At 36.1% G+C, this 14,007-nt stretch overlaps 1 protein-coding gene across 50 annotated transcripts in view; it reads left to right on the top strand.

Annotated features, from left to right (window-relative positions):
- Positions 1-14,007, top strand: part of PKP4 (plakophilin 4) — a 225,113-nt gene that overhangs the window by 118,677 nt on the left and 92,429 nt on the right. For 41 of the 50 annotated variants that reach the window (XM_078327676.1, XM_078327671.1, XM_078327673.1 and 38 more), the window contains one exon: positions 3,842-3,954. The exons of the other annotated variants lie outside the window; for them this stretch is intronic. In XM_078327676.1, coding sequence (XP_078183802.1) covers positions 3,842-3,954 — 113 coding nt within the window. The remainder of the gene's footprint in view (positions 1-3,841; positions 3,955-14,007) is intronic. 50 annotated transcript variants of the gene reach the window in all.

Raw genomic sequence — 14,007 nt, 5'->3', positions numbered from 1 at the left:
TTCCTTCTAGGGTGGGAAGAAAAGAGAATAGGATCTAGGAAAGAGAAACCAAGGGATTTTATTGTATTTTAAAATAAAATTGTAATATTGTACTTCTCAAAACATCTGAAACAAATGTAGGAAAATATTTTCTATAGCTAGGTCAGATTTACAGTTCATTGTGTTATTGTCTAGAATTTTCTGTATTTTTGAAGTGTCTCACAATATTTTTAAACTGGAAGAGAGAAATCTATCATAGAAATTTATATGAAACAATAAAAAGACCGTTTCAGGTTGGATTCTCATTGACATGGAGTTTTGCATGTGTAGTATTTGTCAGGGATCAACACCTGTGGAGAAGAGGGGAAGGGAAAGCAGAATTAGGCAAGGGAGAATTCCAAATCAGACTGACAGAGCCTTGGCCAAGGCCAAAAGGAGCAAATCTGGGTCTGGTCTTTATATTCTTACCTCAATCACTGCCTGAATGCAAGCTTCTCAGAGGATGTGCCCATGGGTAAGGGGGCTGTCTGTAGCCAAGACACCCCTGAAGGAGCCAATGACCACAAACCATCTGCTGGCAGATGGGGCAGCCAGTTCTTCCCTGGGCTTCCTCAGGCAGTGTAGCTCTGTCTACCAAGTATGGCTCAACTGAAAGTGCAGCTTTAGTTTCATCTATTCCCTTAACTGTCTCTCAAAGAATATTTATCAGTATACTTACTTGAAAGGGACAAAGTAAATATAAAGAAAAGCTTTGTAACACATGTAAACAGATTCCATTTTTATAGCATATTAGTATCCTTGACTTTCTAAAGTCACGTGTGGTTTTGTTTGCTATGCTCTACGAGGCAATTTTCATACATTAAATCACTGGCAAGTGCTTTTAACGTTAGCTTTTTTCTTCTCACAAAACAACAAATATGAGCTCCCCCTATAATTTAGATTCCAAGTTTGGGATACTGATTTAAGAACCAGTCTTCACATTTTTTGTGTAGAGGGTAAAATAAAAGAATTTAACTTCATAGATGATGTCTGTGCATTATCATCTTAATGAGTGTCATTTTGGAAATTATTAGATGTGTTTTTATATGACTGCATAATACTCTCTTCCTCATCAGTCAGTCAAAGAAGCCAGTAGAGACTGAGTTGTGAAATTTGATACCCGCTCATACATCTTGGTGCCAATCACATGTGTGTGTTCAGCTTACATTCGGTAGGGGTAATAGTAATAATTTTGCACGAAAGCATATTTTTTGTTTGTAAACAGGTGTTAAGTAACATTTACAAATTCTGTGCTTTATAGCTTCTCGACATTCTGTTTTTGGCACTTTAATGAAGTCCTACTTGTGAGAAGTTGTGGACACATAATAGGTAGAACAGTTTTGATAACAGTAGTCAGTGATGTTCAATAGTATGGGTTCTGCATCCAGTTGGGATCTCATATGGACTTAACTCAGTCCATAAGAATATTAAAGAAATGGCCCTACTTTTAAATAAAAAGTGTAGCTACATCATGCTACATAGGCTTTCCTAGCAACTCAAAAACTGTAAACTGTTTCTATGGGTATGTCAATCAAAGTTTCTAGTTGTAAGATACAGAAACTGACATGGCTAATTAAGCAGAAAAGGAAATTCATTAAGGGATTATTAGTGAATTCCCACATTTGGTACAAGTACTGGAGAACAAGACTTGAGACTACATCCCAGGAATGGTATCCAAATTTGTGCCACAAAGTTGATCAGATAAAGAAACTTGTTACAGCCATCAAACACAGGAGGTTGTTTCCATGTCAGAAACTTGACCTTGAGACCTAATGCAGGAAGTTCAGCAAGAAAGCAATAGAGAGGGAAAATTAGTGTCCTGTTTGCTAGAGTCAGAGTCTCAGTGTCAGCATCTGCATCACAGGCTGGCATGAGTGCACCTTCTTGGCAGAGCCAAAGTTACCTGTCTCTGCTTTTGAGGGAAGGAATTATGGGAAATTCCAACTTCTGCCTTCAAGCAGTAACTTTCCCAACCATTTCCTTGAAAGGTTGTTTAAAAGGTCATAGGCAGCCACAAACATGGTAAAAATTTCCTGTACAGTGGAATTTTTTTCTATGAATGGAATTTTTTTTCTATGTTCTTATTTTTAAATATATATTCATACCATGCTAGACCTGATGTGGTAACTTTTGGCCATCCTAGAATGAGGATAGTACTCTAGCCCTCAATCCCTAGTAGCCACTGAACTCAGAGGACAAAGGTAATATGATGGCTTGGGGAATACTTGGGGATTCCTGAATAGTCCTTTCCTGGCCCAGCTTGATACTAGCAGCCAGTGTTATGGGAAAAGATGCATGTAATAACACGTGAGTAAAAGAAGGGAATGAATGAAAGTCTATCACACAAAAAATTTTGCTGTTTAAGAGCAAAGAAAGAGTAAGTGTGAGATAAGCATAATAGTATTTTCAAATTGGTTATCTTAGCCTGGTACTGACTGCTGAACAATTTATGTCTATCTGGTCTTTTGTTACTCAACATTTATTAAGAGCCTAAGAATTGTTAGGCAGAGGCAGGCATTGTCCCACTTACCTATTATGATCATACTGTACAGCATTATTGAGCCCGCTATTATTCATCTAGGCCCTGTCTAATACCCTCACACCAGTTGGGATCATTAGAAAAGGATTCTCAATATCAGAAAGTGGTAAGGAGTTTAGGGACTGTTTCTTTAAAATTATTCTAAGAATATCTTGTGCAATTTGCAGAGCCAGTGTTGCCAAGCAATTGCACGTTTGCCTGATTTCACAAGGAGTTATATGCTTTAAAAATTTTTGATGGCAAACAGATATATACATACAGTCATAAATAATATTTTAGGTCATTTTATTTCTTGTTAGTTTCTACATTTATTACTCGTATGTCTGGTATTTTGAGCTAGCAGGCATCACATTAAACTACTTACAGTTCAGCGTTTGCTTTGAGTGGACTTGTAAGGAGATAATATGGCACAGGGGAGCTTGAGATGCTATTTGTGGCTTAAAACCTTTGGAATATATTTGATCTTTAGATATTTTATAACATGACATGTTTTCTATGTATTAAGATCCCATCAAGCTAACAATGAGAGAAATACAAATAAAGTTGAAGCACCTTCTCCTTTCATAGAACTTGTTTGCCTTCATTTTGCAACATAGATTGAAGAATATAATTTCCGTAGACAATCTTCCAGCTTTTAAATATATTTTAAATTCCATGTTATGGCTTAGTCTTTTTCCTTTCTTGTGTTCCTTCTTTCCCTTTGCACGGTGGCACAGGATTGGTTTTGGACACAGCACATTTTTGTTGGTTATATCATAGATCAATATGGCAAGACTTTCTGTAGCATTGGAATCTTTGTTTCTTAAAAGACTGTATGTCAAACATGGTAAAGTGATTCTGATCATGGGGATTTATATATTTTTTAACTATGCTGACATGTAGTATGAGAAATATAAAAACTAGCCATTGGGAATAAATAAATAATTTGCTGTGCCTCTGATAGAGATACATAAAGTAAGGTCTCCAGAAGTCTTAACTTTAATAAGGCACTATAATAGAAGTACTATTTCAAGACCTCAGTTAGAACCAAAATGAGAAAAGGCAAATAAAGATCTATATGTTTTCTATTCCAAACAAAGGCTGATATTCTATTGCCTTTAGATTTGAAAAAGCTAGGAATCAATAGGTCATTTATTTCATACAAAAATTGCCTTTCACAAAGCCACACCATAGCTTTATGTTATGGGTACGTTCCTGTGTTTCCTGTGATGTACATTAATTTATATATCTGCCTGAGCAGCAAACCTCAGCGCCTTATATGCCTTTTATTTCCTTGAATCACAGGAGCTTCAGTTTCAACGACTCACCCGAGAACTGGAAGTGGAAAGGCAGATTGTTGCCAGTCAGCTAGAAAGATGTAGGCTTGGAGCAGATTCACCAAGCATCGCCAGCACCAGGTACAGGGCCAATGGCTCCATCTTTATGCCCACTCAAGTTACATGCCTTATTAGGTTGTTCTGTATGCAGCAGACAATTCTGTTAGTATTGTTATTGTTAACTTGCCTTCCAGAATTTGACACCAAAAATGTCCGTGTATTCTAATTTTGAGAAGCCTCTTTCAGTGTTGACTATCCCTCAGTCCTGTGTTTGAAATGTTTTCTGTAACATTGGCAAGCTTTTGTAGCAAAAGCTATTGTGCTGTCTTCAGATTCCTCATATGTGCACCCAGTTAATGGATGTTGTTATGATTAATTGCTAATCATTTGGTAAAGCTAATTGGCTGGTGCTTTGAACACCTGGTATTGATTTTTTTTTAACTAAGAAATATTTCTAAATGATAAGATTGCATTAACTTTTAAAAATGCCTTCAGTTTACTTTGGGTTTTCTAGAACTCTGTGAATTCACATGAACTAATTACTATATGGAATAATTTACTATACTCACATTTAGTAAATACAAAAAGAGTACATTAGTATAAAAACATAATCATGATTGTTATTTTTTGTTTAAATACCTCATGGTATTTAAAAGCATCATTCCTGTAAAAATTACATGTTCCACATAGTTAAATCACTACTCATACTACCTGTAGATTTTCTTAATAATTAACTTATTTCTATAAAACCTACTATAAAATGCTTTCATTGCTTGAAGTTTTAAGTTTGATCTGCTTACACTTAGGTAGACATGCCTGCAATAACTTTTCTTTCAGTTATTTCTAACCTCATAATTGTTCTACTTTTCAGTATCTTGTATTATTCATGGGCAAAAAAAATTCTTAGTGAATAGAATGCTGTCTGTTGTTTCTAGCTGATTGATGGTATGAACTTTAAACTATTGGGCTGGTAAGTTGTAGTCATATGAATTTTTCATCTCTTACTCTTAACAGTTGTGTATATTGATAGGTTTAGTAATGTATAAAGCATATAAATAAAGGTCAACAAAACCTTTACAAAACAAAAATAAAATTATGTAATTATTTTATAAATATCCAGGAAGGTTTTTAATAAGAAGAGAATTATAAGTATGGTGTAAAATTATAAATTAGAAATTTCTAACTCAGACTTTGCAGTACCCAATGAAATAACTTATTAATGAAGTTAAAACTGAAAACAAAAATTAGCTTTAGTTCTCTATAATTTTTTTTTAGAAATTATCCATATTTTTAGCACCAAAAATAGCAATTCACAAACTCAATAGTATGGTATTATATATTTCTAAAAGGTATGAACCAACTTGTTTTGTTTTTCTGAAGAGAATTATATTATAATAGAAAGATAAATCAACATTTTAAATAATTTAGCTAGGACTTCTTATTCTGGCAATATAACTAACTAAATTAAAATAGAAATTCTCTTGATAAACTTCTAGATATACTTGGTATATCTATAATAAAGACCAATACCTAGAGGAAATGGCACAACAGGAGGGAAAATCTCCAGATATTGAAACTAGAAAGAGCACTGAAAACCAGAGCCAGAAGCTTGAGCTACCTCTGTAGGAGATGTGAGAACAGTTGTCAAACCTCAAAGTAAATACCAGAGGTGGGTTTAATACCCATATAGGAGCCAAAGAATGAAACCTTGTGTGTGCTCAAGATGGTATGTTTGAACTTAAGATCACTACACTAAGCCATGTCCTTGAAGGAGTCTGCCATTAGCAAATGCCAGGCTTCTACCATATGTGGGTTTTTAGCCCAAATGTAACTATCCACAGTGCTCAGGAGTCCCCAGCTGAGAAAATGGCACCGCTAAAGATGAGCTCACAGTGAGATGCTGTAAAACACAGATTTATGAGTGATGTCAGTAAGATGACGGAATAGGACTTATCAGTGCCCATCCTCTCACAGAAACATCAATTTAAGCAACCATCCACACACACAAATACCTTCTCTAGAGCTAAGGAATCCAGGTGTGAGATTATAGCACCTGAGTGTAGCACAGAAATAAGAAGAGATGTATTGAAGAGGATAGGAAGGACAGTTTCATGGTGTGCTTTGTTCATCATGTATTTTTGAATGAGTTCTGATTTTGTAAAACTAAAAAATTGTCTTAAAATACATGTCATAAAATAAAATTTGACCATGAGTGAGAGAATCAGTGGGCAAAAGAGTAAGATTTCACACTCCAAGAACTGGGATACCATTGGAGGAAGTCTGACAGGTATGCACAGTAAAATAGATACAAAGGATGCTCATTAGCAAAAGTAAAAAATTGCAAAGAATATACACTCATCAGGATGCAAATGGAAAATAAACTGTTAAAAGGTACACTCTAAAGCAGTTAAAATGAAATAAAAAGATCTACATGTATAAACAAGGACATGTTTGCAAAACAGACTTGGAAAGCTATAAGTTGCAGAAGAAAAGCTATAGGAGGATATAATGTATTAGCAGTTTTAAAAATATATATAGCAATACTGTATAATAATTAAACAATATTTGGTATTGTTTGCCAGTGTATGCATGTGAAGTAAAAGTATGAAATATTTTTGAATGACACCAATTTAAGATAGTGGAACCACTAGAAAGGAAACAAGGAGGACAATACAAGGAATTAGGCTTTCCCCAAATGTGTAGCATTTTTTTCGAGAGCCGTCTGGAGCAAATATAACAAAATGTTAACAACTGTTCAGTGAGGGAGTGGTTGGTCTATGCATAGCTATTAGATTATGTTCTGGACTTAAAAATTTTTAAATGTTAAATAATGTTAAGGCTATATCATTCAGCTGGCTAATTCCATGAGTTTGTTAAAAATCTGTAAGTAAAATATATACTGTGAGCAGTAGTTTCTGTCAGTGATTTCTTTTGTGGTTCCTGTCTGGTTCTCAGTGCCTGTCACTGTGCCTGGCATGTGACTGTGGCTCCAACAGTGATTGTTGGGTGAACGAATGGGTCATGCAGAAATGGGAGTGGGGTTGACCAGGGAAAGGAGGAGAATGTGCACAAAGGCATACATGATCCCACATTATAGCTGCCCTGGACCACCAAGGGGCTCAGTGTCTAGGAGGTATCCTAAAAGAACTTACTGGCTTGTGAAATTTGAAAGGTGAAGCTGACATTTAATTGTGAAGAACTTTATTAGATCTTTCAAGGAGACCTACTGAAAGTTGTTATTATTGGTGGTGGTGGTTATTGGAAGCAGTTTTTCTTTCTTGAGAGTACCGTGTGTGAAACAGAATAAAGAGGCCAGACAGCCAGGTAGGAATATATTATGAAATTTTACGGGTTATCAGTAAGGTGGATTTCTTCATTCAGTGATCTCTAAGCTGCGGTTGGGATGGTAATTGATCCACTTGGCTTGCCCTACTTTCTTCTCATGTTGAATTCCCATGTATTCTTCATGTCCCACCTAAATGCTTACCCTTCTTTACAGCCTTTCTCAAGTTTCTCAGGAAAAGTCACCTCCTTCATCTGAATTCCCATCACTGTTTCCCTGTGCGTGTGTTAGCTGCTGAACAGGTAGTAAGGCCCATTCCATCCCCAAAGCCCTGGCACAGTGCCTGGCACTCAGCAAGTGGGCACCCAGCCAGATGATCATTGAATGGATAATGAACCTTAAGTCCAGGATGCTTTAGGCACATCAAGTAAAGGTGCTTTGCCATTAGGTTATCCACTTGGTATTGTTGGGTTTCTATCTCCCCATCTCATATCTGCCCTCTTCACACTTTCGGCGTACTTTTCAAAAGACCTTAACAAGACTATTGGTGCAGTTTCTCTGCTCTGTGACCACCAGAGCAAGGAGCTCTGTTAGAAAGGGGCCTGTTAGAAAGGGGAGCTAAGGTTTTTTATTGTGTCACTTGAGAGATCCCCATCTCCAGTGCCTGCCAATTGTCAGTCTCAGAACCAGAATCTAAGGGATACAGAAGAACAGAAATTAGCTCTCAGACCCATGCCCCCTTTCCTGTCTTCCATTTCCAATTTGCTAAAAAATACCAATTAAAAGTGGAATTGCTTCTTTTGGCCATTAAGCTGCTGTTTGATTCAGTTTGTTCTTGCATGAAATGAGTTTAATCAGCAAAATGGGGGATTTGATCACTAGTTACCTTTCACAGTGTTGGATTTGGCTCCTATGGCAGAGTTGGTAAGGTGATCTCTAAGATTTTCTTTCTTTTCCTCATCCAAAGATGACACTAATGACTCAAAGGAAAATGGAAAGCATTTGTTTTTATTTACCTTTTCACCTCTCCAAAGCTTTTGCCATCGTTGGCCTCACCCTGTGAAGAAGGATGCAGCAGTGGCACGAGGTCCTGTTTAATACCTGTTTCATGATGCTTCTCTTGTGGAAGATCAACTGTGGAATCCTCTTCCCTGAATGAGTGGCTCTAATAGTGAGCAGTTCGGTTCCCTTACACTTGTAGGATCAAAGATTCACTTTTAGCCTTGCCAGAAGACATTTCCATTTTATAGGTAGAAACTAGTCCTCTGCATATTTTTGTACCTACCAGGAAGTCTCCTAAAGTGTGAACTACATCATAATCATTGGCAGTTTATTTGTAGTATGCCTTGTTGAGAATGTTTTAGAAATCTAAAGATAAAATTCCATAGTTTTGCTATTCATGACTCTTTGGAAGTAGTAGTCTTCCAGACAAGGTAAAAATCTCATTTCTGATGACTTTCCCATTGGTTTTATTTGCTTCTAAAAAAAATTTAATAAAATTAGTACTATCAACATATTTATAATGAACTTTAATCTGGAGCTGATGAAGTTTGTATGAAGAGATGATATATCAGACCAGAAATAATCCCTGCAATCTTGAAAAGCCCTGAAGGTGGGTTATGGCCTCATTTAATAAAGTAGTTTTAGCCTTTCTTCATTTGTACCAAGTACACTAAGGTTATCTATGCAGATAATATTATCTGTTATTTAGTATTTCACCTCATTGAAGTTTGGTTTTGGAATGAATTGATAAAGAAGTTATGGATTATCTGCATTTATTGTTAAGTAGAGTATAGTTATATTTCACCTCGTTGAAAGGAATCAGTTAATAGGGAAGAAAAAGCTTTTCTGCATTTGTTCTGAGTATGCTGTAGTTACTTCTGCATTTAACATTTCATCTAAAAGTATTTGAAAGACCTTCCAAATTACAAAAACTAAAAATGAAGTTAGGAAATTAGAGTGAAAAGAAGATAAAATATAGAAAAATCAGATAAAGCCAAGTTAAAATAGTACACAAAATGTATCTTGCAACATTCCATGCCATGTTCACTCTGAGTGACCTGTTAGCCATGCTAAAGACAGAAACACTAGTGAGTTCCATAATTCACATGTCTGTAAGAGAAAAACAAACTAGGCTGCCCAGGAGGATCCGCTGTTCCTGGCACTGAGGCTTAAGTGGTTTCTCCCATGTGTCCGCATTAACGTACCACTGTATGATGAGGCAAGTAGTGTCCTCAGTGGTCTCTTTCCAGTAAATTACAAAAACAGGCTCATAGGGCTGTTTCTTCCATTGTTAAGTGGAATATACATGGATGGAATAGCACCTTAACTAAAAGTAATTCTCCAGGGGGCCACTTCTGACACTACAGCTTGGCTCCAGGACAATAGTTAGCATATGTAGATGGATAGTTTTAGGTCCACTAAGCAGTCAGCCTGCCATGACTATTTCTGTCTGCAGAGACTTTTAGTAATGGATGGCAAGAGGTGCTGAGATGTCAGATGGCCTGTGTTGCCTGTCATTGTGCAGGTGCATAGTGTACACATCTTAGCAACAGAAATGACTCCCAGGATATGCTGGGATATGTAGAGCTCATCTCAGGAAATCTCACAGCACAGAATCCTCAGAGGGAAATACGTCCTTTAAATCTCATGTCTCCATAGGCAACATCCTTCAAATCCAAATTTTGATGCACGGGACTTGTTCTTTTATTCCCTGCAATGTCATGGATGGGGTATCATTCTCACATTAGTTGGGTTGAGATTTCACTGGATAGAGCGAGAGTAAAAGGGTCCAGTAGCCCACACTGCAGGGCCCACTTGGATTCTGTACCCATCTGCTCCCCCTAGGACTTCCCCTTATACCTACACTCCAAGGACACTAAAGCAGGCACGGGTGTGGACAAGACCATATTCTTACTCTGTATTTTATTGATTGTGGAGTTAAATGATGTTCCTTTTAGACAAATTGTAAAGTTCAGAAAAGTATAAAGAGAAAAATTCATGATTCTACCATTTAGAGATAACTACTATACATTTTAAGTCAACTTTATTGAAGTGTAATTTACCATGAAATTTAACCCTTAGTAGCGTAGTTTCACAATCCTTTACTAGCACTTTTGGGATATAGTTGTGTGACGACCACCACCACCACAATTGACATAGAGAACATTTTCATGAACCCCCCATAAAAAGACAACCACTTTTAAAAGTTTGCCATATTTCTTTCTCTTCAAAAAAAATTTTTTTTAATTTAAGTCTGAGGTAACTCCCCACAGGTGACTTTTTATCTTGTTTCTAAAGTCCTATTTTGATATGCCAGGGTATTCTTTAAACATTTTTTGATTTTTTTTTTTTTTTTTGCTTGTTTGTTTCTTATATTTTTATATGTTCTGGTTTTTTTTTTTTTTTACAAACCCTTGTGTTGAGGGCTGACTTTCAATAGATCACAGCTTGGGAGCTGCTCTGCTACATATGAAACCCAACCCAGAAACAGGTCATCTATGAATGGTTTAGTACCAGGTTCCCAACATGCGTTGTGTGATGGGCAAGGAGGCAACCGCCTTTCCGGCCACACTTTGTTTCTCAAGATGAGGGGCTCTCTGCACCAGGGGCCTGCTGGCGGGGACAGCAGGGGACCAGCAATTCGAGGCCAACCAAGGGCCCATGGCACTCCCGTATGGTTCTGCCAGGCCAAGATTCTGACTTAGAGGAGTTCAGTCATAATGCTACATATGGTGGCTTTGCCCCATTGGCTCCTCAGCCAAGCACATACACCAAATCTTTAAACAACTTTAATGGTTTCTCCATGCCAGCGGAATTCTCAAGGGGTGAATAGCTTATGGCCTAGGGAAGCTAACTTAGCAGGCTAGAGACCAGTGCAGCCTTCTCATAGCAAGTGCACACTCGTGGAAGACTCAGCTGGGAGAAATACTGCAAGATGAATTCAGTATTCAGGTGTACAGTGTATGGCCTGTATTCACATTTCACACAAGCAGAGAAGTTACACTTGTGGTTCAGCTTGTTGTGTAACAAGACTGGAAGGATAGGCCAGGCACAGTGGTTCATGCCTATAGTCCTAGCACTTTGGGAGGCCAAAGCAGGAGGATCACTTTAGGCCAGGAGTTTGAAACTAGCCTGGCCAACATAGTGAGACCCTGTCTCTACAAAAAATTTTAAAAATAAAACCTAGAAGTATTAAAAGCATATAGTTAGAATTGAAAATTTCTTAAATGAAATATGATCCTCTTAGAATTCTAGAAACTGTCTGTGAAATTTTATAATAAAGAATTTCAAAACTATTCTTGATAACAGACTTGGAATGTTATTGTTTCCCAGAAACTCCTCCTGGTTATCTATTCTTTGTTTCTTATTTACTTCTAAATGAGTTGTAAATGGTGAAAGAGAAAGTTTATTTCTTTGTAGAGTCGTAAATTGGTTCCAGATACTTGATTTTCCAAATCATAGTTTGTCTCCTTACTAAAACAAAGCCCTAAGTTTCTATTTATATTGAAGTAAAAACTATATATTTACAAAGTGGACCTTTTAATAATTGTAGAAAATATTAATGGCAACTTTTGGAAGTAAAGCACAGTTTAAATTTTCGTTTTTGCTTTCTGCACATGATTTTGAAATTTGATTATCTTGTTCAGAATCAGTTGGTCCCTTCACATTGTTCATTCTTTGGCTAGCTACTGCTGGTATTAGGAAAATGGGTGGCAATGTTGAAATTAAAGGACTTCACAGTCTTCCTAAGATTATCTGTTCTTTTTCAGTTAGCTTAATGCCCTGCTAAAACAGAATTCTTTATGATTTCAAAAAGGTCATGCAGTCTTGACAAATAGTGTTCTTACCACCACTTAAGAAAAGAACTGCTATTTTTTTAATGAAAAGATTTGATTCCCCACTGCCATTCAGATTTTTTATTTTTTACACTTGATTGCTTCATCTGCTGATGCCCATCAGGTTTCAGTTGATATTACTAAAAAGCCTAAAAATGTTTCAGAGCTGACATTAGCATAAAAGGCCTTTTTGTGGTTCAACTCTTTTCTTCAGTGAATATTTCTAAGTCCTTGAGAAATAAATCTCTTCAAATAATGTATTCTTTAAAAAATGAAGAATCTTTGACTAGATTGAATGTTTGTATTTTGACAATTTATTACTTAGGAAATTTACCACTTTAGGAGGATGTTTGCGAAAGTTCTGTCCCTTTGACCTTCAGTGCTCTCACCAGGCAAAACATGACTGAAAGTGCTTTTTTATAAAATAATTATTTTATTGAGATATATTTCACATGCCATAAAATATGTGTACAGTTCAGTGTTTTTAAGTATATTCAGAGATGTGCAACCATCACTACTTAATTTTAACACATTTTTATCATTCAAAAAAAAAAAAAAAACTCCTCCATCCTCCCCTATTTTTCCTTTTCCTCAGCCCATGAAACCCACACTAATCTCCTATATGCATCTATGGATTTGCCTATTCTCAACATTTCTAATAAATGATATTATTACAATATGTGCTGTTTTGTTTCTGGCATCTTTCACTTTGCATGAAATTTTCAAGGTTTCCCCATATTGTAGCATGTATTAGTACTTGATCTTTTTTATTTCCAAATAATATTTCATCATATAGATATGCCACATTTTGTTTATTATTCATTAGTTGTACATTTGGGTCGTTTTCACTTTTTGGCTATTGTGAATAGTGCTGCTGGGTATTGAGTTTTAAGAGGAAAAAAGTATCAAGAGTTTTGCTCTACACATTCTTAAGCTGAGGGAGGTGGAAGCAAAGGGAGATTGCCCTTGGCCTGCCCACCCATCCTCCTACTCTCTCCTGTGGGCTTCCCTTCTTTCCTTTCTCCTTTGCTTTCTGTTTTAGTAAATGCTTGTTTATTGGTGAGTTAGTTGTCTGTAATGATTTAGTCTTAATTTCTAGTGTATTTGTTCACTAGTGACTCTCTTAATGGTCAAATATTCTAAAGCTCCCTAACTTCATTTCTAATTCAGACTAAATGAAGAATAAACTATTTAATATTTGAATATAATTACAAGAAACCCTTGGGATCTCTGTGATGAATATGTATTAAATTGATGCGCTTATGAGCAAATTTGGTAACATTGCATTTTTGTGATGCAACTCCTGTTGTAAACACAGTAAAGAGTTCCTCATCTGAAATATACCAAATTAGTCAAAGCTGACCTGCAGCTCTACAGAAGTTGTTTATCTGAGGGAGCAGTTTGCTCAACCACAGTTCTTCCAGAAGACATCTTTAATTATGATATCTCATCGCCATTCCACTCACAAGCCAATTTCACCTGGGACATACAAATTCAAATGACAAGTATCTCTATACTTGTGAGTTAAATTAGTATAACTAAGTCTTCCCTAGGACATGTGACTCCAAGGTATTTCAACCAGTATTGCAGTAAGCTAACCTATTTTAAGCTAAAAATGTCACTATGTAGAATTTGGATTTTAAACAAGATACCTTTTATATGTAATTGAATCGTTTATGAACCTAGAATGTTGTACTACAAATATTTTAATCACAGTGAATAAGTATTCCAAAATATATTACCTGTATTACATTAGCGTGAGCATTTTAAATGTTAAATGGATAATGTGGTTAGGAAGAACCACAAAAAGATCAGGTTAATAGCATCAATGTTTCAGATTAAGACTATTTGAATATTTGTGGTTAAAATGGAGGCACCTCAGCTGTATTAATTTTTTTTTAACACTTTTTAAGATTGAGAGGCTCATACATTTAAAATATGTATACCATGCCATTGTTTTATTATCTTTTAAAGAACAATTTTAGTTAAAATATCATTTTCTGTAATTTTTTA

The sequence above is a fragment of the Callithrix jacchus genome, chromosome 6, assembly GCF_049354715.1.
Source record: "Callithrix jacchus isolate 240 chromosome 6, calJac240_pri, whole genome shotgun sequence".
Classification (NCBI taxonomy): domain Eukaryota; kingdom Metazoa; phylum Chordata; class Mammalia; order Primates; family Cebidae; genus Callithrix; species Callithrix jacchus.
This window is presented reverse-complemented; position numbering and strand designations above follow the sequence as displayed.